At 36.6% G+C, this 21,194-nt stretch overlaps 1 protein-coding gene across 2 annotated transcripts in view; it reads right to left on the reverse strand.

The window, feature by feature from the left end:
* Positions 1-21,194, reverse strand: part of PIEZO2 (piezo type mechanosensitive ion channel component 2) — a 549,391-nt gene that overhangs the window by 126,007 nt on the left and 402,190 nt on the right. For both annotated transcript variants that reach the window (XM_003800478.2, XM_023519459.1), the window contains exons 10-13: positions 19,362-19,400; positions 18,361-18,499; positions 15,164-15,312; positions 12,238-12,468 (exon numbers count right to left, since the gene is read on the reverse strand). In XM_003800478.2, the coding sequence (XP_003800526.2) occupies positions 12,238-12,468; positions 15,164-15,312; positions 18,361-18,499; positions 19,362-19,400 (558 nt within the window). The remainder of the gene's footprint in view (positions 1-12,237; positions 12,469-15,163; positions 15,313-18,360; positions 18,500-19,361; positions 19,401-21,194) is intronic.

Genomic DNA, 21,194 nt, shown 5'->3' on the forward strand with positions numbered 1-21,194 from the left:
TTGAGTTGCCTGAATTCCTTGTAAATTCTGGATTTTAGTATACTGTTAGATGCATATTTTGCAAATATTTCCTCCCATACTGAAGATTGTCTGTTTCAAATTATTTATTTCATTTTCTGTGCAGCAGCTTTTTAGTTTAATTGAAGTCTCATTTATTTAATTTTGTTGTTATTGCCTGTGTTTTTGAGGTCTAAGTCATGAATACTTGCCTAGACCAAAGTCCAGGAGAGCTTTTACTAGGTTTATTTTTAGTATTTTTATAGTCTTAGATCTTACACTTAAGTCCTTAATCCTTCTTGAGTTAATTTTTGCATATGGTGAGAGTCCAAGAGAGACATCCAGTTTCATTTTTCTGCATGTAACAATCCAATTATCTCAGCACTATTTATTGAAAAGAGTGTCCTCAATTCCTTTCATAGTACTTTCAAAGAAAATGAAATACCTAGGAATATACCTAAAAAAGAGGTAAAGGATCTCTACAGAGAGAATTATTAAGTCCTAAAAAAGGAAATAGCAGAAGACATTAACAAATGGAAGAACACACCACGTTCTTGGCTGGGAAGAATCAACATTGTTAAAATGTCTATACTACCCAAAGCAATCTACAGATTCAGTGCAATCCCCATTAAAACACCAACATCATAATTTGAAGAACTGGAAAAAAAATAGTACTTCATTTTGTATAGAATCCAAAGAAACCTTGTATAGCCAAGGCAAGTCTTAGTAATAAAAACAACGCCAGAGGCATAACTCTATCAGACTTCAGGTTGTATTTCAAGTCCACAGTGATTAAAACAGCATGGTACTGGCATAAAAATAGAGACAGTCATATGCAACAGAATAGAAAACCAAGAGATGAAACCAGTCTTTTTTTGCCATCTGATCTTTAATAAACCAAACAAAAGCATTATTGGTGAAAAGAATCCCAATTCAATCAATAGTGCTGGAAGAACTGAATAACCACATGTAAAGACTGAAACTGGACCAGCACCTTTCAACACTCTCAAAAACTGATTCAAGATGGATAAAAGATTTAAATCTAAGAGACGGGATGATAAAAATCCTAGAGGAAACTGTAGGAAAAACTCTTGATGATGTTGGCCGGGGAAAGATTTTATGAAGAAGACTTCAGTGGAAATTGCAACAGCAACAAAAATAAACAAAGCAGACTTAGTTAAACTAAAAAGCTCCTGCATATCTAAAGACACAACAATTAAACCAAATAGACAACCTTCAAAATAGGAAAAGATGTTTGCATGTTATGTTTTTGACAAAGAGTTGATAACTGGAATCTACAGAGAACTCAAATTAATCAATAAAAAAAGAGCAAACAATTCCATCTGTCACTGAGCAAGAGACATGAATGAAGCCTTCTCTGAGGAAGACAGACAAATGGCTAACAAACATGAAAAAATGCTCATCATACCTAATCATCAGAGAAATGCAAATCAAAACCACCCTGAGATATCACCTAACCTCAGTGAGAATAGTCCTCATTAAGAAGTCCAGAAGCTACAGATGTTGGTGTGGATGTGGAGAGAAGGGAACACTTTTACACTGCTGGGGGGACTGCAAACTAATATAGCTTCTTTGGGAAGAAGTATGGAGAATCCTCAAAGAACTCAAAATTAGACCTTCCATTTGATCCTGCAATCCCATTATTAGGCATTTTTACCCAGAAGAAAAAAAAAATCTTATCATAAGGACATTTGCACTAGATTGTTAATCACAGCTAAATTTACAATGCCCAAGATGTGGAAACAACCTAAATGCCCATCAATACAGTAATGGATTAACAAATGTGGTATATCATAGATGGAGACTTAACATTTTTTTGGTGTTCAAATAAACACATTCTTCTTAGTAAAGTATCATAAGAATGGAAAAGCAAGTATCCATTGTACACAATACTAATACAAAGTCAGTAGATGATCTAATACATGCCCACACAAAAGAAAAACTCAATTAAATTCAAGTTGGGGAAGGGGGTGAGAGAGGAGGAGGAGGGAAACTGATGTGCTTTTACTTAATGGGCACAGTGTATGGGTATATGGCACATCTCTTGGGTGAGGACACAATTACAGGAGGGACTCTACCTAACAAACATTGTAACCTCATTGTTTATACCCTCACATTAATCTGAAATTTAAAATAGGAAAGAAAAGGATGTTCTTTCCCCAGTATGTTTTCTAGTTGATTTTGTCAAAGATCAGTTGACTGTAGATATGTGGCTTTATTTCTGGGTTCTCCACTCTGCTCCATTAATCTATCTGTTTATTTTTATACCAGCACCATCCTCTTTTGGTTACTATAGACTTGTAATATAATTTGAAGTCAGGTAATATGATGCCTTCATATTTGTCCTTTTGCTTAGGATTGCTGACTATTCAGGTTCTTTTCTTGTTTCCATATGAATTTTAGGATTGCCTTTTCTGATTAAATGATGTTGGTATTTGATACGGACAGCACTGAATTGGTAGACTGCTTTGGGAGTATGGTCATTTTATCAACATTAAGTCCTCTGTTCCATGAACATGGAGTGTTTTTCCATTAGTTTGTATCATTTACAATTTCTTTCATCAGTGTTCTGGAGTTTTCCTTGTAAAGTTCTTCTTTCTTCTTGGTTAAATATATTCCTTGGTGTATTTTTTTGTAGCTATTATAAGTGGGACTGCCTTCTTGATTTGGATCTCCATTTGATCAATACTAGTATATAGAAACATACTGATTTTTTTTTTTTTTTGAGATAGTCTCACTATGTGGCTCTCAGTAGAGGGCTGTAATGTCATAGCTCATAGCAAACTCAAACTCTTGGGCTCAAGTGATTCTCTTGCCTCAGTCTCCTGAGTAGCTGGGCATACAGGCATCGGCCACAATGCCCAGCTATGTTTTTATAGAGACAGGGTCTTGCACTTGCTCAGGCTGGTCTCGAACCTATGAGCTCAGGCAAATCCACTCACCTTGGCCTCCCAGAGGGCTAGGATTATAGGCATAAGCCACTGCGTCCGGCTAACATTACTGATTTTTGTACATTGATTTGTATCCAGAAACTCCTGATTTCATTAATCAAATCTAAGAGTTTTTTGTGAAGTCTTTAGGGTTATAGGTAGAATTTTTATTTGGAGAGGGAGGATTGATACAGGATTCCCCTACTCAGGGCTGGACAAGGTTCACCTATTCTCTAGGCCCAGGTCAGATCAGAAATCAAACCTCTATTTCCAGGCTGCCTTTTCCAGGCCACACCTCTGGGCACAAACAAGATCATGAACAAAGCAGCCTGAGACTTTTTTGGGGTGTGAGTAGGAAAAACACCCTAATCCCTTCCCTGAGACAAAAACTGTAAAGACCTAACAACCTTGCCCCAAGGAAGAGACTGCTTTCAACTTTGAAAGAATTATTTTTCCACCTATCAAATCCTAGCCAAAATGTAATTCTCCAGACAATATATGTCCCTAGACAAAGGACGCGTGGAAATTTCCAACTTAGGTCTTCCCCTTTGCTGAAAGCTTTGGTGCTTTATGTATTCCCTTCTGTCTAGTAAAATCCTATCTTACCACTGATCTGTGGTCTGTGGGTTCATTCTTCAAATCCCTGAGACCAAGGACCTACTGAAGAAGAAATTCCAGTTACATATTTATTTTGTACATTGATTTTGTATCCTGAAACTATCCTGATTTCATTCATCAAATCTAAGAGATCTTTTATGGAGTCTTTAGGGTTATAGGTTATAAGATCATACCATATAAGTTAATAGGGATAGTCTGATTTATTCTTTTCTAATTTGGATGCCTGTTTTTATTTTTTCTTGTCCAATTGCTCTGTTAGGACTTCTAGTATTATGTTGAATAGAAGTGGTGAAAGTTGACATCTTTGTGTTGCTTCAGTTTTTAGAGAGAATGTTTTCAACTTTTCCCTGTTCAGTATAGTGTTGGCTGTGGCTTTGTTGTATACGCCCTTGATATTTTGAGGTATATACCCTCTACATCTAGTCTGTTAAGGGTTGCTGAATTTTCTGAATCTATTGAAATGATCATATGATTTTGCCTTTAATTCTATTTATGGGATGTATCACATTTGTTGATTTGCATAGTCGAAACATCATTGCATCTCTGGTATAAAACCCACTTGGTCATGGTGTAGTCTTTTTTAGTGCTGCATTCAATTTGCTAGTATTGTGTTCAGGTTTTTTGTGTCTATGTTCAACAGGGTATTGATCTATGGTCTTTCCTTAATTGTATCAATGTGATACTGACCTTATAAATGAATTAGGGAAGATTCCCTACTCCTCAATTTTATGGATCAGTTTCAAGAGGATTTTTTGCAGGTTTGGAAGAATTCTACTCTGGTCCTGGGCATTTATTTATTTATTTATTGTGTGGGAAATCTTTTATTACTGATTCAATCTTGCTACTCAATATTAACTCAAAAGGGGAGAGGGGAGGCCGGCAGGGGTTGTAGGGTCACAATGTATGGCACATCTCTTGTGGGGTGGGGCACAATTATAAGAAGGACTTTATGTAACAAATGCAATCAGTGTAACCAAATTCTTTGACCCTCAATTAATCCCAAACAATAAAAAAAAAAATATATATATATATATATTAGCTCAAGGGTTCCAATTCTTCCTGGTCCAATCTTGGAAGGTTGTATGTTTTTAAGAATTTATCCATTTCCTCTAGGTTTTCTAGTTAGTGAGTATATAGTTGTTGATAATAATATTTGTTGATCTTTTGTATTTCTGTGGTATCCATCGTAATGTCTTCTTTTTCATTTCTAATTTTGTATTATTTGGCTCTGCTGTCTTCTTAACCTAGCTAGCCATCTATCATTTACATCTATCCTTGTGAAGAACTAGCCAAGTTTTACTTCATTGATTCTTTGAAAGTTTTTGATCCCTATTTCATTTACTTTTTTGATCCTTGTTATTGCTTTTCTTCTGCTAACACTGGTATAGTTTGTTCTTGTTTTTCCATGTCCTTGTGGTATAATGTAAGGATGTTAATTTGTGATATTTCTAATTTAATGCTATACATGTACCTCTTAGCACTGCTTTTTCTGTATCTCAAAATCTTAGTATGTTGTATTCCCATTTTCATTCATTGTAATTTTTTTTTTAAATTTCCATTTTCATTTCTTCATTGATCCAATGATTTCAAAAGCATGGTGTTTAATTTCCATGTATTTATATGATTTTTGCAGTTCCCATTTCAATTTTTATTCCACTATTCCATGAGACATACTTGATATGATTTTGATTTTTTTAAAGTTGTAGTGATTTGTGATGTGCCCCAATATATGGTCTATCTTGGAGAATGTTCCATGTGCTGAAGAAAAGAATGTACATTCTGCAGTTTTTGGGTACAATGTTTTATAAATTCTATTAAGTCTGTTAAGTACATTCAGTTTAAAGTCCAATTTATGTCCAATGCTTCTTTCCTGATTATCTATCTCAATGATCTGTCTAGTACTGTGAGTGGGGTGTTGAAGTCCCTCAAAATTATTAAATTGATACTCATCTCTTTTTATCTAGTAATATTTGTTTTATGACTCTGGGTGCTCTGATGTATATTTAGAATTACTATATCCTCTAAAGGAATTGATTCCTTTATCAATCACTATATAATGATTTTGTCTTTTTTATTGTTTTTGATTTAAAGTCTATTTCATCAGATATAAATGTAGCTACTCCTGATCACTTTTGGTTTCTGTTTGTGTGACAAATCTTTTCCACTCACTTACTTTCAGTCTGTGTCCTTACGCATAAGGTGAGTTTTCTGTAGATAGCACAGTTGGATTATGTATTTTTATCCATTCTCCCAGCCTATATCTTTTAAGTGGATAATTTAGTCTATTTACAGTCAAGATTAATACTAATATGTGAAGTATTATTGACATATGGCTAATTGCTATGTAGTTTTATAAATTCTTTCTTTTTCTTTATCTTTGTGATTTGGTGAAATTATGCTGCGTTGTCATTTGATTTCTTTCTCTTCCCTTGTGTGATTGTACGAATTTTATACTTTCCTTTGATTTTATGATGACAAATACAAACCTTTTGTTTCTATATTTAGGGCATCTTTAAGCATTTTCATAGGGCTGAGCTAGAGGTGATGAATTCCCTCAGTGTTTTCTTGTGTGGGAAAGAGTTTATTTCTCCTTACTATATGAACCTCAATATCAATGAATATTAAAATTCTTTTTTTTTTTTTTTTTTTTGAGACAGTGCCTCAAGCTGTCCCCCTGGGCAGAGTGCCGTAGCATTACAGCTCACAGCAACCTCCAACTCCTGGGCTCAAGCGAGTCTCCTGCCTCTGCCTCCCAAGTAGCTGGGACCACAGGCGCCTGCCACAATGCCCGGCTATTTTTTGGTTGCAGCCATCATTGTTGTTTTGGCGGGTCCGGGCTGGGGATTCGAACCCGCCACCTTAGGTGTACGTGGCTGGCGCCTTAGCCGGTTGAGCTACAGGCACCGAGCTGAATATTAAAATTCTTTATTGGCAATTTTTTTTTCCTTCAAGGACTTTGAAAATCTCATGCCGTTTTTTTCTGGCTCATGAGGTTTCTGCTGAGAAGTCTCCATTAGTCTCATGAGTTTCCTTCATATATAACTAAACATTTTTCTCTTGTTGATTTTAAAATTCTTTTCTTCACATCCACTTTAGATAGTCCGATGACCCATATAGTATGATAAAGTCCATTTGTAATGTATTTGCCGGGGGATAGTTGGATCTCTTGTGTCTTCATGTCTCTTGCTAGACTTTAGACATTTTTGTCAATCATCTCCTTAAATAGGTCATCTAAACTTTTTAATTTCTCTTCCCCTTTAGGAATACTGATAATTTCTAAGTTTGGTTGGTTTATGTAGTCCTATATGCTTTAAAAGCTTTGTTCATTCTTTTCTTATTTTTCATTATTTTTTTTCTGACTGGATTAATTTAAAATACCTATGTTCATGTTATAAGATTCTTTATTCTGCTTGGTCTAGTCTATTGTTATATCTTTCAAATATATTTTGTACTTCTTTTAAAGAATTTTTCATTTCCACAATTTCTGTTAGGGTTTTTGTAAGTTATCTAACTCCTTGATAAATTTCTTATTCATATCTTGATTTAATTTTCTGATATTTTTGTACTGATTTTCTTATTTCTGTTGCATCTTATTGAGCTTCCTTAAAAATCAATGTTTTTACTTCTTTATCTGGGATTCTGAGGGTGGGGTGGGGTAGAGAATTGTTAGAGAATTATTGTGTTTCAGGTGTCATCATACTTTGCTTTTTCATGCTTTCTGTATCTTTACACTGACTTCTGCACATCTGGAGAAACAGTAGCTTCTTTCTCATTTTTGAGAAAGGTTAGTTTCTTTCTTATTTTCAATGGAAGAGATCTGTTTTCTTAAAGATGTGACTCTGATGCATACAAGAAGGGCCACTTGGCTTCTCTTCTGGGTGTGTTTGGTGGCAAAGACTGATTCTTGTGTTATAAATAGCCTGGTATGGTGGCTCTCTCAAATGCCATTTGTAGTGCTTGTGTACCAAGTGGATGAGGAGCTCATGATCAGCTCAGTAGCCAGGTTGGCACAGGTGATGGTGGTAGCAGAGTTTGTGAGAAGCTCTTCTTGTTCCTGAGTACTGTGCACTTGTGTCAGTAGATGTTGTATGGGCTGTGCATGTCATTGACCCCCAAGTGAGTAAGTAACACTTCCAGGTAAGAGCCAGTGCAGTGGTAGCAGAGGGGTTTATTCCCAACCTCTGTTAACTGGCAGCAGGGCTTTAGGGTCCCAGGTGGTGGGTGGAGCCATGGAACACCTAGGGGCCTGAGTCTAGTGTTCTGTCTCAGTAGAGATGAGGGTGAAGCTGGGTGGAACTTGGCCAGACAAGCCTGAATTCATACCCCCAAGGGCAGGCACAAGCACTAGTACTGATGGGTTGTTGGAGCAGTCCTCAAGCCCCTGGGGAAGTGTCTAGGTAAGGAGCAACTGCTGCTGTGCCAAGATCTCACCACAGAGAGGGTGGGGTGGTTGTGGTGCCACAGCCTAGCAAATGGAGTGGGACCTGTGTCTCTCTCACATCCCAGTTCTGGTGAGGCTCAATCCCACATCCTGACTGTGGCAGCCACTTTTGATACTCAGTTATTCACTGCAGTTTCCAGTTCACAATGCAATACCTGAACATGGGATGGACACTGTCTGGGTCAATACTATGCACCCCTGGCAACTCTCCTCTGGTTTTAGGCCCAGTGGGAGGTGGGGGCAAAGGGATGTAGGTTTCAGCACCAACAACTGCACTTGTTTCTCTAGCTCCAGAAACCCCTCTGCCACTCAAGCCTTACCTCTCTAAGCCCCAGCCTGAGTCTTTCTATTGCCAACAGCTTCTACCACTGCTGGCTCCCAGGACCCTGTGAAGTGTGCTATAAGCTCAAGGTTAAAGTACAGCATCCTTCCACAGATGCATAGGTCTGAGTGTGTAGGACAGAGCAGTTTCTTACAGTCTCATGGCCACTCCCTAAGTCAGCACCAGGGCTTGGGAGGGTCCAGTGGCCTGGAGTGCATGATTCCCAGTGGGAAAAAGGGCCATAAAGAGACACTTTCTGTAGTATCAGGAATTCATTCCCTGTTCTCAGCTGGTCCTAGTCATGCTCGCTGCCTGACCTCTTTCTCCTGCCCAGGTTCCGGGGTTTCCTTCTGCTTTTCTATTGAAATCTCATATTCCGTCTTGGATAAATGTTCACCATGTGATTCCCTGCATACTATTTTGGTCTTGATAAGTGGATGAAGTATGCTGGAGCTGTTTCTCTTTAGCCACCTTCTGAAATTCACTACTTTTAAATCTCCCTCCCAAGGACACATGTTGTGTGGGAGCCAGGAGCACAGTCAGCATTGTGCAAGACCCCAAGGAAGGCAATAGACTGTTCAAATTACTTCCCAGGATGTCAACACCAGCAAGGGGCCTCCTTCAAGATGTTTGTCCTTGGTTGATTTCCACCTGACTATAATGTCATTACAGTGGTAAGAGAAAGATACACCCCTTGTATAATATTCACATTGACTCTGTAAAATTCCTTATTTTGGAGAACTCCACAGATGAGAAAAAAATTTTCATGACAAAAAATAGAATCTGTTACTATTTCCATTAATCTTCAAAGCTGAAGAAAGAATAGTTCTAAGTGCTCACCATTTTTATATTAGCATTTTCTCAAGGACTAGGAAAAAAACTTATAATTTTGGGGAGCTCCACACTGTAGGGAATACAGTACCTACCACATAATAGTTTTTTTTTTGTAATATATTTATTGAAATATAATTTGTATACCATATAATTCACCTGCTTAAAGTGTACAACTCAGCAGTTCCAAGCATACTCATGGAGTTGTACAATTTTTACTCCAATCAATTTTAAAACATTTCCATTATCCCAAAAAGAAGCCCCATAAAAGTTCTTCCTTTTCTCCCCAACTCAGTCCTAGTCAACCAGTAATTTACTTTTTGTCTCTATTAATTTGCCTAATTTGGGCATTTTATGTAAATGGGATTATATAATATGCATTCATTTGAAAGTAGATTCTTTAGCATGTTTTAAAGGCTTCTCCATGTTGGAACATGTAGAATGCCTTATTAATTTTTATTACCATATAATACCCCATTGTATGGCCATCCAACATTTTATTTATCCATTCATCAGCAGATGGGCATTTAGATTGTTTCTATACTTTGGCTACAATGGATCATGCTACTATAACATTCATGTGCAAGTTTTCATGTTCACATGTTTTCAAACCTCTTAGGCATTTATAAAACTAGGACTGGAACTGCTGGTCTTATGATAATTCTGTTTACCATTTTGAGGATCAAATACACAACTTTCTAAGTTACTGCATCATTTTACATTCCCATCAGTAACATGTGACAACTCCAAGTTTCACACATCCTCAGTAACATTTTTTGTTATAAAGTGGCATCTCATTATGGTTCATAGTAGAATTTTCAAAAAATATTTGGTAAAGAACAAGAATAAGATTGGAAAATGAACAGGTTATTTTCACTTTGAATTGCCACCTTAAAACCAAATGATAAATGTCCACTTATCATTTACTTTTAACATAAACCAATGCTAATAAGTCCTGGTTAACATGCCCAGAAATTTCTGAAAATCTGGTATTAAAATACTAGAAGTCACTAAGAATCAAACTATAGCTTTAAATTGGGAAAGAAATCTACTTCTCTACTGTATTTTTTTTTTTTTTAATTCAGAGAGGTTAGGAGTAATTGGGGGCAGATAGCATCTCTTTCCTAGGGAAGGTGGGTTAAAAGCCAGGTATTAAAAGGCAGCAGCTGACATGACTTGATGGAGTCTGGAATGAGACACACTTAAGGATCCTGCAAAGAAACTCAGACTGGTTCCACGGATGGTGTTCAGACCCTTGAGTACTGAGGCTATTTTCTTTTCTCTCATTTTATAACACACTGACTCATCTGGTACTCTCAGTGTGTTTTAATGATGTGTTTTTATAACTTTTACTATTATAGAGATTTTATGAGCTGGAGTTGTGTGGTTATTGTCTATGACAAAATCTTGCAATTTTTTTGTTTTTGGACTTCTAGATGCTTTAAAATATAAGTACAGATGACAATTGCCCAGAATCACTTTTTTTTAATGAATAACAAATTAATTTCCCAAATAATGTGTTCCTTCCAAAGAATTGTTAGTCTTAGATGAGAGAGTATTCAACTAGTTAGTTGGCATGCATTTTTAGAAGCCTCATTGTTATTCTGAGTCAGGTTGTAATGTATTTACACAATCAAAACAGTAAATTTCTCTTATAAAAAAACAACAACTACCACCAGTTGTGAATGAGTGTTAGTGTCTGCATATGTGTGTCTGTGTTAAAGCGGAAAGAGAGGGAGGGGAAGTAAAAGAAAGGAGTATTAAATGAAGATGATTTGTATGTGGGAGTACCAAGAAAGACTTTGGGCATGGTGTATGGTTGGGAGAATAAGCAAGAGTGGGTAGGTTTGCGATGAATGAATGAATAAACTTTCCATGGTCCATAACACAGGGATTATGGTCTTACCTCTGTCATGGGCATTCACCAGTTAAAATTTTTCCTCTACTCCAATAGCCCTTCACCAAAAATCTGGTATGAGGACCAATATCCCATTTACACCTGACTGCACTAGACTTGGGGTGTTTACTCCCAGGAAAGGTGAATTTCATGTGATGTAAATGTCTCCTTCAGACATATTAATTTTCAAAGTTCATTCAGTATGTATACATTTGTTTTTACTGTCTTAACAAAGTCACCAATACAAAGGGAATGTGTGTTTAGTTTGCCACTTTGTTAATAAAACAAACAGTAAGTTGGAATACCCAATTGCCTAAAATAAAAACTATTAAATAGACCACAAAAACAAATGAGTAATGAAAAAATTTTGAAATTTCTAACTCAGATGAAGGCATATCACATAATAGATAGAAGGAAAAAAATGCAAGCATCATAGTTAATTTTTGCTACTAAAAATGTCTTAATTGGAGAAAAATGTCATTAATAAGCAATACTTATCTAAAACGTCAATGTGCTAAGCATGTTTTATAAACTGATAATCAAAGAAAGTCCTCTAAACCTTTGATACCTATTACATTGTATTTTCTTATCTCCACATCTAATTTCTACTAGAGTACAATTTATATTAAAAATAATTTATATCATAATTTTTCTTTCTTTTTTTTTTTTTTTTGAGACATAGCCTTAAGTTGTTGCCCTTGGTAGAGTGCCATGGCATCACAGCTCACAGCAACCTCCAACTCTTGGGCTCAAGTGAGTCTCCTGCCTCCGCCTCCCAAGTAGCTGGAACTTCAGGTGCCTGCCACAATGCCCGACTTTTTTTTGGTTGCAGCTGTCATTGTTGTTTGGCGGGCCCAGGCTGGATTCGAACCCGCCAGCTCAGGTGTATGTGGCTGGCGCCTTAGCCGCTTGAGCCATAGGCACCAAGCCTATAATAATTTCTTTCAGTGGAAACTATTATCATTTTTAAATAAAAGCTAAAATCATGGTATAATACAATTCTCATGTTTAAATTATGGAAACTTCTAAGTACTATGAATTATTTACAATCACATATATCTTTTACTTTTGCAAAGCAATGACTATTTGAGTCTCTTTTTGTTAGGGTTCTCTTAGATATGGTTATTATAATTGTGGTTTTGTGCCATTATTTCATTTTCTTGTTTTCCTATTCACTCACCTTTGAAGCAAGTTCTTCTGGCTCTTTCTTTTCTAAAAATCCTGGGACCTTTTTAATTTCAGGAAGCTCAAAACTCCATATATACTGTAATACCAACAATAGATTTCCATAAACCACCATGAAAGGAGAGCTGATCATAGCATATTTTCTTCTGTTGCGAATCATCCAGAGGGTGCATGACCAGATCAACAACACAAATGTCAACCAGCTATGATAGGTGATGCTCCAGGCCTCATGGGAGAAAAGAAAATACAATAATGGTCAAAATGATGTACCATTCCCTCACACTGGTTAAGTTAAAAGTCATCCAAAAAGAAAAGATAAATACTATTTGAATGAGGGAGAGGAGAGAGTTGTAATGCAGTAATGAGAGACCTCAACCTGTGGGACAAGAAAAGGGAAAAAACAGAAATACTGACTGTGCTGTGAATGACACTGCTTCTAACTTGTAGAGAATAAAGTCAAAGGCAAAGATGTATTTGTCTATTCAGTCTAAGTCCATTTCGCTTGAGCACCAAATCTCTTGATCTTTACCCTACTTTACAGTATTAAAAACAGCCGACTTTCTCATTTTGTTTCCCCAAACTAGTTTGGAGTTGGCAGTTACTTGTACATGATGAGTGAGTGTGGGCCATTGCTAAGGTTCAAAAATAGAAGCTCTGAGAATCACTAAGTTACCTACACTGGTTGGGCTACTGGGACCACTCTTGGTAGATGACCCAAGAAGATATGCATGAAAGAAATTAGAAAATTTATACCAAGAAGATGCATGTTAGTCTTCCACACATCCAAGACAATAAAGTTAAGTTAATAAAGGCCAGCCTCAGCATCTATACTGTAATAGTGAGGACTAAAAGGCATTTAGACCCTTTGAAAAATGATGGATTTTCTTTCATTCACATTAAAATTTCAAAGACTCAGGAATGTATCTCACATGGAAGCTACCAGGACAATCTGTATATTAGGTTCACAAATATTATTAACTTCAGGAAACCTGTTATCTTTTATTATAATCTGATACCATTTAAAAAATACCTTTAAAAACATTATCTAGATATGTTTGAGTTAATTGAAATCAACTACATTCCTGAATATCATAAATATCAAGAGTTAGCTTTAAAGTTCAAATGCTAAAGCAGCATTAGCTTTTTAAAGTGATAATTTGGATTGTTGATTAAAGTATGTGATAATTATAAACTAGAAATTTAAATTCCTTTTATCAAAATTAAGTGAATGACAACTAGCATCAAGTCTGAATTATTTTCATGAAAATATTATTTCTTAGAATTTATCAAAAGTTGGATAGTATTTAATATATTTATCTCAGTAAGGATTCAGGAAAATAATTTTCACAGATATAATTCCAGCAGACTATCCCTCTCCAATCCCTTTATTTTTCTTATTTGGGGGGATGCAGGAGAACATCTAGTAATGCAAATTTAAATAAAAAATTCTCTTCTTTTAAATACCAAGTCACATGTACCACCTTGGTAGCTGAGAAGTAGAATCTGCCTTGTGCTATTTCTTAAGTTTCAGAGTTGTCTAATAGTATATTCATACATCATAATGTTGAATAAATACATATCTCATGTTAACAGTTTTGATTCCTCAGGACTGCTGTTACTGTGTCTGATTAAAAAGTCTGTAATTGAGAACGTCTATGGAAGGCAGCTACTTTTAAAACATTAATACTGTGACTCCATTAACAAAATGGTACCAAAGAGGAACACATCTTTAATGAAGGACTATATTTTTCTATAATAGATTTTTTCTATTCAATAACAACATGTGAATTAAAAAATGTTTTAAAGTTCTATTTCTTTAAAGAAAATACCAAACATTTCTGACTTAGGGAGAAAAATATAAGTATATACATTTTTGAGTTCAGAATCAGAATTGTAAATTGCATTTACAACATGATATTTAGCAATCAGAGAACTGATGTAATTTAAAGTGGAGGTTGATAGACAGAAAATGTCAAAAAGTGACTAAGTATTAATTTCATGTAAACAATAGAGTTGGCAATAGCTAAGAGCACCTTTGATTTCCAAGAGCTTGCTTTATTCTAGCCTTCCCTCTCATGTGGCTACATTCCTCAGCTAGAAACCAAAGCTGAGTTACATACAGGTTCATCTGGGAATTATCTTGACTAAGTGTCTGAGGAAACTGTGTCTAGGTATTTTTCCCCCTACAGTTATAGAATATTTTTATTTTTTACCTTCAAAAGTGTCCATGGTATTTCACCATTGATCACAGAATTTGGAAGAGGTACATATTAAACAAGAGCGTTAGATTTCTCAAAAAATAAATCAGATTGCTTAAGAATATTTGTTTTTAGGAAAGGGAGAAATTAGAGATTCTGTTATATTCTATCTATAGGCCAAAGGACTATTTTTGAAGGTACGATGTTAGAAATAGAGAATGTGTCTAGAGGTGAACAGAAACATGTATAAACTGATATCTTGCAACTGGAAGCTCTTGAGAACCATGGTTGTTTGTAAAAAGTTATTACAGCTAATATGGAATAGAGTCTCACCCAAGTCTAAGGCAAGATATGAATGTAATTCTCACTATCTGAAAGAAATAAAAATAGCCTCTGTTAACCTCTAATACCTTTAATACCTTTTAGAAAAATTATCCAATATGTCTTCTGAAGTTGGAAAAGTGGGGAATAGTCTGATTTGACAAACTAGTTTCAGAAAAATGCATTAATATTTTAAAGGGAGGATAAGCAAGGTTAAAAAGGATATGACTTTACAATCTATAGTATAAAATCTATGAAAAATTAACTTAGCAGACCATTCTCTGCAAGGCATTGGAAATATTACTGTACTTATGTTGGCCCTGAGAAGATGGTGGAGCTTAGAGCCCATGGGGACTGCAGACACCTTTTCCCCAGCACCCCACAACCAGCACTCATACATACCATCATAGCAATGAGAGCACAGATGTAACTTTGTTTCATAATGAATTGGAACACAGAGACCATGGCATGAACTTTGATACTTCTTTTTTCCTCATGGCTTCTTTCTTCTTCAAATTCTTCTTTCTCTTCCTCCTTGTCCTCTTTCTTTTCTAGATGGAAAAATATTTTATGTAATTATTTATGCAAACACAAAATTTCTATCAATGTTCCAAGCAGTAAAGTACATGAATGATTTTGATATAATCTTTTATTAAAGACTTCAGAAATTATTTCCAATTGATAAAGCCTTTAGAATTCAAACAGAATCAGCAAGTTGTGCTTGGTCAGTATGGGACCATGTACCCAGAAATCATGAAGAAAAATTTCCATCTGAGAGGGTGTAGAAGGCCCCCACCTCCTGGTGTTCACACCTTTGTGTGAGCCCTTCTCCCTGAGTATGGGTAGGACCTGGAACAGGCTTCAAACAAATCAAACACTTCAACAGAGATGGGAGTGTCACTTCCAAGATTCAGTTTAAAAAGATTGGCTTTCACATTGGGAACCTTCTCCCATTCTCTTACTCACTTGTCCTGAGAGAAGCCAGCTGCCTTGTTGTAAACTGCCCTATAGTAATGCCCAGGTGTTAAGAATTGATGTCTCTGCTGGCTAGCAGTCAGCCAACAGCTACATTTGTGGGTTTGGAAATAGATTCTCCTCCAGTCAAGCCACCCAATGAGACAGCAGCTCCAGTCAGCAGCTTGTCTGAAACCTCCTAAGTGGCACCAATCTAGTTACACCCAGACTCCTGACACAGAGAAACTTTAAGCTGCTAAGTAAAGCGTCCTTTCTTGTTTAAGTTAAATGGGCTTTATATAAGTTGTTTAGAGCAGGGAGCTCCCTAGTAGCACTATGAAGAGGAAGGATAAACTACAGAAAAATCAATGACTACCTCACATGGGCTCTAAAATGAGGCTGTGGCATTTCCTCAGTTAAACCCTACTGGCTTTCATTCCTCCTACAGTAAGATTGGGTAACCTAAGGATTTATAAGGGAGAGCCTGCAGATCAAAACACTGATTCTGATGAATTTTAGGGTTACTTGCATACTTACCTGTTTGGCTGTAACATTTTTTGTGTGCATAAATTCAACTTAAAAAAAATACTTCCCAGCTTTTGTTTTACTTTTGAAAGTTCGATTTATGATTTGAGTATTTGAGGGTTGTCCTTGTAAGCAGTCAAAATTCTATTTATTTATTCCCAGATGAATAATGTGTCAATAGAAAGAGGTCTAGACTGTGACCTGAATGGCCCTTTCTGATTCTGGTGCCAATGCTCTAAAGACCATATTTTGAAATGCAATGAATTTCCTTAAGCTTTTCAGTTTAACCCCGAGTTGCAAACTAAAACACATACATGTAGGAAGCAGAAATAGGTACAATGTCGGGGTCCCTTTGTGGACGCCACTTATCAGGGCCTGGGACTGGTTGGTCTCTGGCCCTGGCTTCACTAGGTTCCGGATGTGGACCCCTATGCTGTTATCTTGCTCAGGAACAATTGTTCTTAGATGCCTGAGGGCTATTTACCTTAGCAGAAAGGAGAAAGAGAGAGAGAGAGAGATAGTCTTTGAGAGAGTAAAGCAGTCTTCTTAGAAAGATAGATCTTAGTCTTTAGCAGAGCTTAGTGATCTTCAGCAGAGAGACACTGTGCTGGCATTCTGCAGGCAGCAGAAGTGACACAGTCAGAGTAAGCGGCTCCGTGATAGAATGCACACGCTCCCAACTGCCTTTTCCTCCAGACTAATATAAGGCTGATCTTGTGCCTCTTAACACCACAAATGTAGAGACTGCCAATTCACCAATGCTTTTATCTTGTAAGCTCTTTCATGCTTGTCACAAGAGCTAAATCCCTCTCCATGCCCTTTTCACCAAGGTGTTACATTATTGAGCTACAGGTGTTTCTTATAACTCTCACTCCTCCTAGCCATAAACTATATGGGCTGCTATAGTACAAACCAGCAGATCTGATGCTGTGGAGCTCACAGGTGTCATCTGGGTGGGGCCTGTGTATGGTGCAGTAAGGGGATGATTTAACTTGATTTAACCATACTAAGGAATGTGGAATAACGTGACTAAGCAGCTCTAAATTTAAGTAGATGCACTGTCAAGGGCAATTGAAGGAAAGACTGATAAAGATCTATGAAGAAGAGAACATTGGAATAAATCTAATAAAGAATTATACTGAAAGTTCCCTAGAGTAAGCATAATGTTCCACTGATACAAACTGGATAGCTGGTGGCCATCCACTGAAGGCAGAATAATGTCTATGAACTTTAGTGTTAATTACATACAAATAAATATACAAATTAATTATAATTCGATTATAGCTTAGCTGCTACTTACATGCATCATATATTGTGTTGATTTTTTTTCCCCCTCAATACTAAATTTAGGTAATTCTGTCTTTATGGACTGGCATTTGGCAATTGGTCCCTAGCAGGGGCCATGGCTACAGAAGTTGAGCCAACCTGGAAGAGGCAGGGACTAGTGTTGTCAGATGTTCACATTCTTTAAAGGAGTCCAGAAAGGTCTATTTCTAGGTAAGGGCTACAGCTTTTAAAATGTTTGGTTGCTATTTAAATAAAAAAAAATTTGGTGACCAAAAAAAATTTGAGTGTGAAATCTTAGACTCAGGCCACCAATTTGTCATCTCTAGGAACAGTTTGTATTTCTCCAGCTGAGAGTAAAGGCACAAAAAGCCCTGCACAAGTTTTGGAGTCTCCTTTTTTTAATTAACAAAAAGGACTCTTTAAAAAAACACTTATGCATCAGTCAGAAAAACTACTGATCCTAATTACAACATGAACTAAAAGAATAACATGTATACACATACATGCAGGTTTAATGCTATATATGAGTTTACATTTTTTAAATGGTTTTTATCTTTTTTATCAAAGTTTGCCCCAGTTATGCCATTTATTTGGTATATAAATTTAGAATACAAATAGCAATATGCTAGGACAAAATATAACCAGAATTTAAAGAAATGAGCTTAATTATATTGATAATGGAAGACAATATCTCTGTTTTATAAAAAGGAAGCAAATCCAATAAACAACAAACGAAAGAGAGAGGGGCCAAGTTTACAAAAGAGAGTGAAATAGATATATTAGAACGCAGGGTTCTATTTCTAATATGCACCTTTCCAGGCCTGGCTCCATACCTGAGGATGCTTCGGAGGGCTCCCACCGGTACTGCGGGGTTGAGTACAGGTCAGCCTTGCCAGGGCCGTTCTCCACGGGCAGGCTGGGGTGGATGGTGTGGTAGTCCACGGGGTTGCCATTCACAGTCACAAGCAGACCCTGGAAGAGTGCAGGGAAAATGACACCTGTCATAGCAGCTTTGAGTTTTCAATATGAATATCCCCCCTTCCTCTGCCCTTAACCTAACAACAAGGAGCTGAGTGGAAGCTGAACAATTTAGTCAACTATCCTAATATTTTAGCAAGATGTATCATGTATATTCCTTCTCCAAATCCAGCCTCCACAGAGTGCTCACCGTAAAATGTCATCAAATCTGCTCTCAAACATGGTAAAGAGCGAATGCTGCTAATAGCTGGCTGAAGCCTTCAGGATTTGTTCCGATCTCTGGGCTTCAGCATGTGCCACTGTCTACCCCTTAGCGATCCCTCCACCTATATGAGACTCCAGATGTTTCCTGGGCCCCAACCCATCCCTGCCCTGTCCCACACCCCATGTGGTTCTGCACAGGATGAATGCAAATGTCCTTCAGTTCTCACCAAAGACAGCACCCTCTGAGGTCTCGGCAAGGTTGCAATTCCCTCATTGCACCGCTAAGTGCAATTGCTTGTTTTACCCTTTTCTTTCTCCTTGCCTTTAGAACTTTTGAGACAATATACATGTAAGACTTACTATTTAAATTAAGTAACAGGTGTATCTACAGAACAGAATGCTTTTAAAAGCACCCCACAAAAAAGGCTTCTTAAAAGTTTAAATGCTTTATATATGATTATGCTCAATCTCATCCTATGAGTTGCTGTTTAAACAATAATCAACCAGATGTAATTTCTGCAAAAATAAAAAGAATTGAAAAGCTTGTGGAAAGTGATAGACCACTAAAATATTCTCAAAAGAGCTAATTCCATTTCTGTTACTTTTACATCACTTACATAAGAATACATGATAATTCTAATGGTATACTAACATCAGAGGGTTTGTAGTCATCCTGGGTCATGGGTAAAAGCTGCAAAGAGCAAAGCAGGACAGCAAGTTAGTAAGGAAGCCGAAAGCATTTTAATGTTTATATGTGTGTATATGTATGAAGTTTTACTGCACACATACTCATTTTCTGTAACTCACTGCTAGTATGTTAAAACTGCCATGTAAAATAGAAAGTGACAAATAATTGAATTAGACGTTGCTGTTTATTATAATTATTTTCCAGCTTCTGAAGTTTACTGTCAAATTACAACATCAAATACGTAACCATAGCTATGTGACTATACAAGTTATTATGGTTTTAAAGTATTTTGTTCTAATAGAATAAGCAACTTAGTTTTATACTCTAGTCAGGCATCCTTAAACTACGGCCTGTGGGCCACATGTGGCCTGCCAACCACATTTATCTGGTCCGCTGGGTGTTTTTGCTGCTGCTGCCTGTCCTGCTTAGCAGCCAACTCATCCCGGGGCCCACAGTCCACTCCTCCAACAGTCTGAGGGACAGTGAACTGGCCCCCTGTTTAAAAAGTTTGAGGACCCCTGCTCTAGATAAGAAATCTGCTGAATTTTTAAAGTATTTATTTGTCAAGAAGTAAAAGTTCATAATAGAAAAATTACCTTATAATACAGTTTTAGCTTATTTTATTATTTTCATATTGTGTGCAACAAAATAATTATTATGTGATATGCTCTTTAGCCATATTAGTGCCAAGTGGTTTGGGTTCCTCCTAAATAATCATTAGAACAGTGAAAGGTTATACAACATTTTTGAGTCAGGATTCATTTACATTTTGAAAAATCACTGAGGGTCCAAAGAGCTTTTATTTTTGTGAGTTCTATCAGTCAATATCTGCCATATTAGAAATTAAGATGTGCATTTAAAATATTCATTTATTAATTCATTAAAAATCAAAAAATATGTTAATATAAATATATTATTCAAATAGCCATATTTAAAAAACATATAGTAAAAACTTTCATTGTTCTATACTTTTGCGTATCTTTTTAATGACTGGCTTAATAAAAGATAAGCAGGCTTCTGTGTCTGTTTCTATGTCCAATTTGCCTGGAAATGCCATTTTGGTTGAAGCATATGAAGAAAACTTGGTTTCTCAGAGGTATGTAATTGAAAAAGGAAGTAATATTTTAATAGTCTAACCAGATGATTGTGGATAGTCTTTGCTACTACATAAAACTCAACCAGTGATAGAGTTTCTCGAAGGGTAGTTGTACTGTGAAATCTGAGACTATTACTGACCTTTTCATACTCTGTAACATTGAACCCCACCAATATACTTTGCATCTCAGTCAGTGGTGATTTTGAAGCTACTGGTTTGGTACATTACACAGCTCTCCCAAATACTATCACATTTCTCTTTCTTTTGAGACAGAGTCTCACTAGGTTGTCCTATGTAGAGTGCTATGGCGTCACAGCTCATAGCACCCTCGAACTCTTGGGCTCAAGCGATTCTCTTGCCTCAGCCTCCCAAATAGCTGGGACTACAGGTGCTCACCACAACACCTAGCTATTTGTTTGCTGTAGTTGTCATTGTTGTTTAGCAGTCCTGGGCTGGATTCAAACATGCCAGCCCCAGTGTGGCTAGCGCCTTACCCGCTGAGGTACAGGTGCCAAACCTACTATCACATTTCATTACACAATATAACATGACCCTGATCTCATAAAAAAAAAAACCCTTAAATATAAAAAGTTTTCAAGCTCTCAGTGGTAGATACAAGTTTCCCAACATTCTAATTCAAACACTGAAATTTTATCATTGCAACAAATTTGCACATGTTATATCATTACACAATATAACAT

Source organism: Otolemur garnettii, unplaced genomic scaffold (assembly GCF_000181295.1).
Source record: "Otolemur garnettii isolate 467f Iridium unplaced genomic scaffold, OtoGar3 scaffold00176, whole genome shotgun sequence".
NCBI classification, from domain to species: domain Eukaryota; kingdom Metazoa; phylum Chordata; class Mammalia; order Primates; family Galagidae; genus Otolemur; species Otolemur garnettii.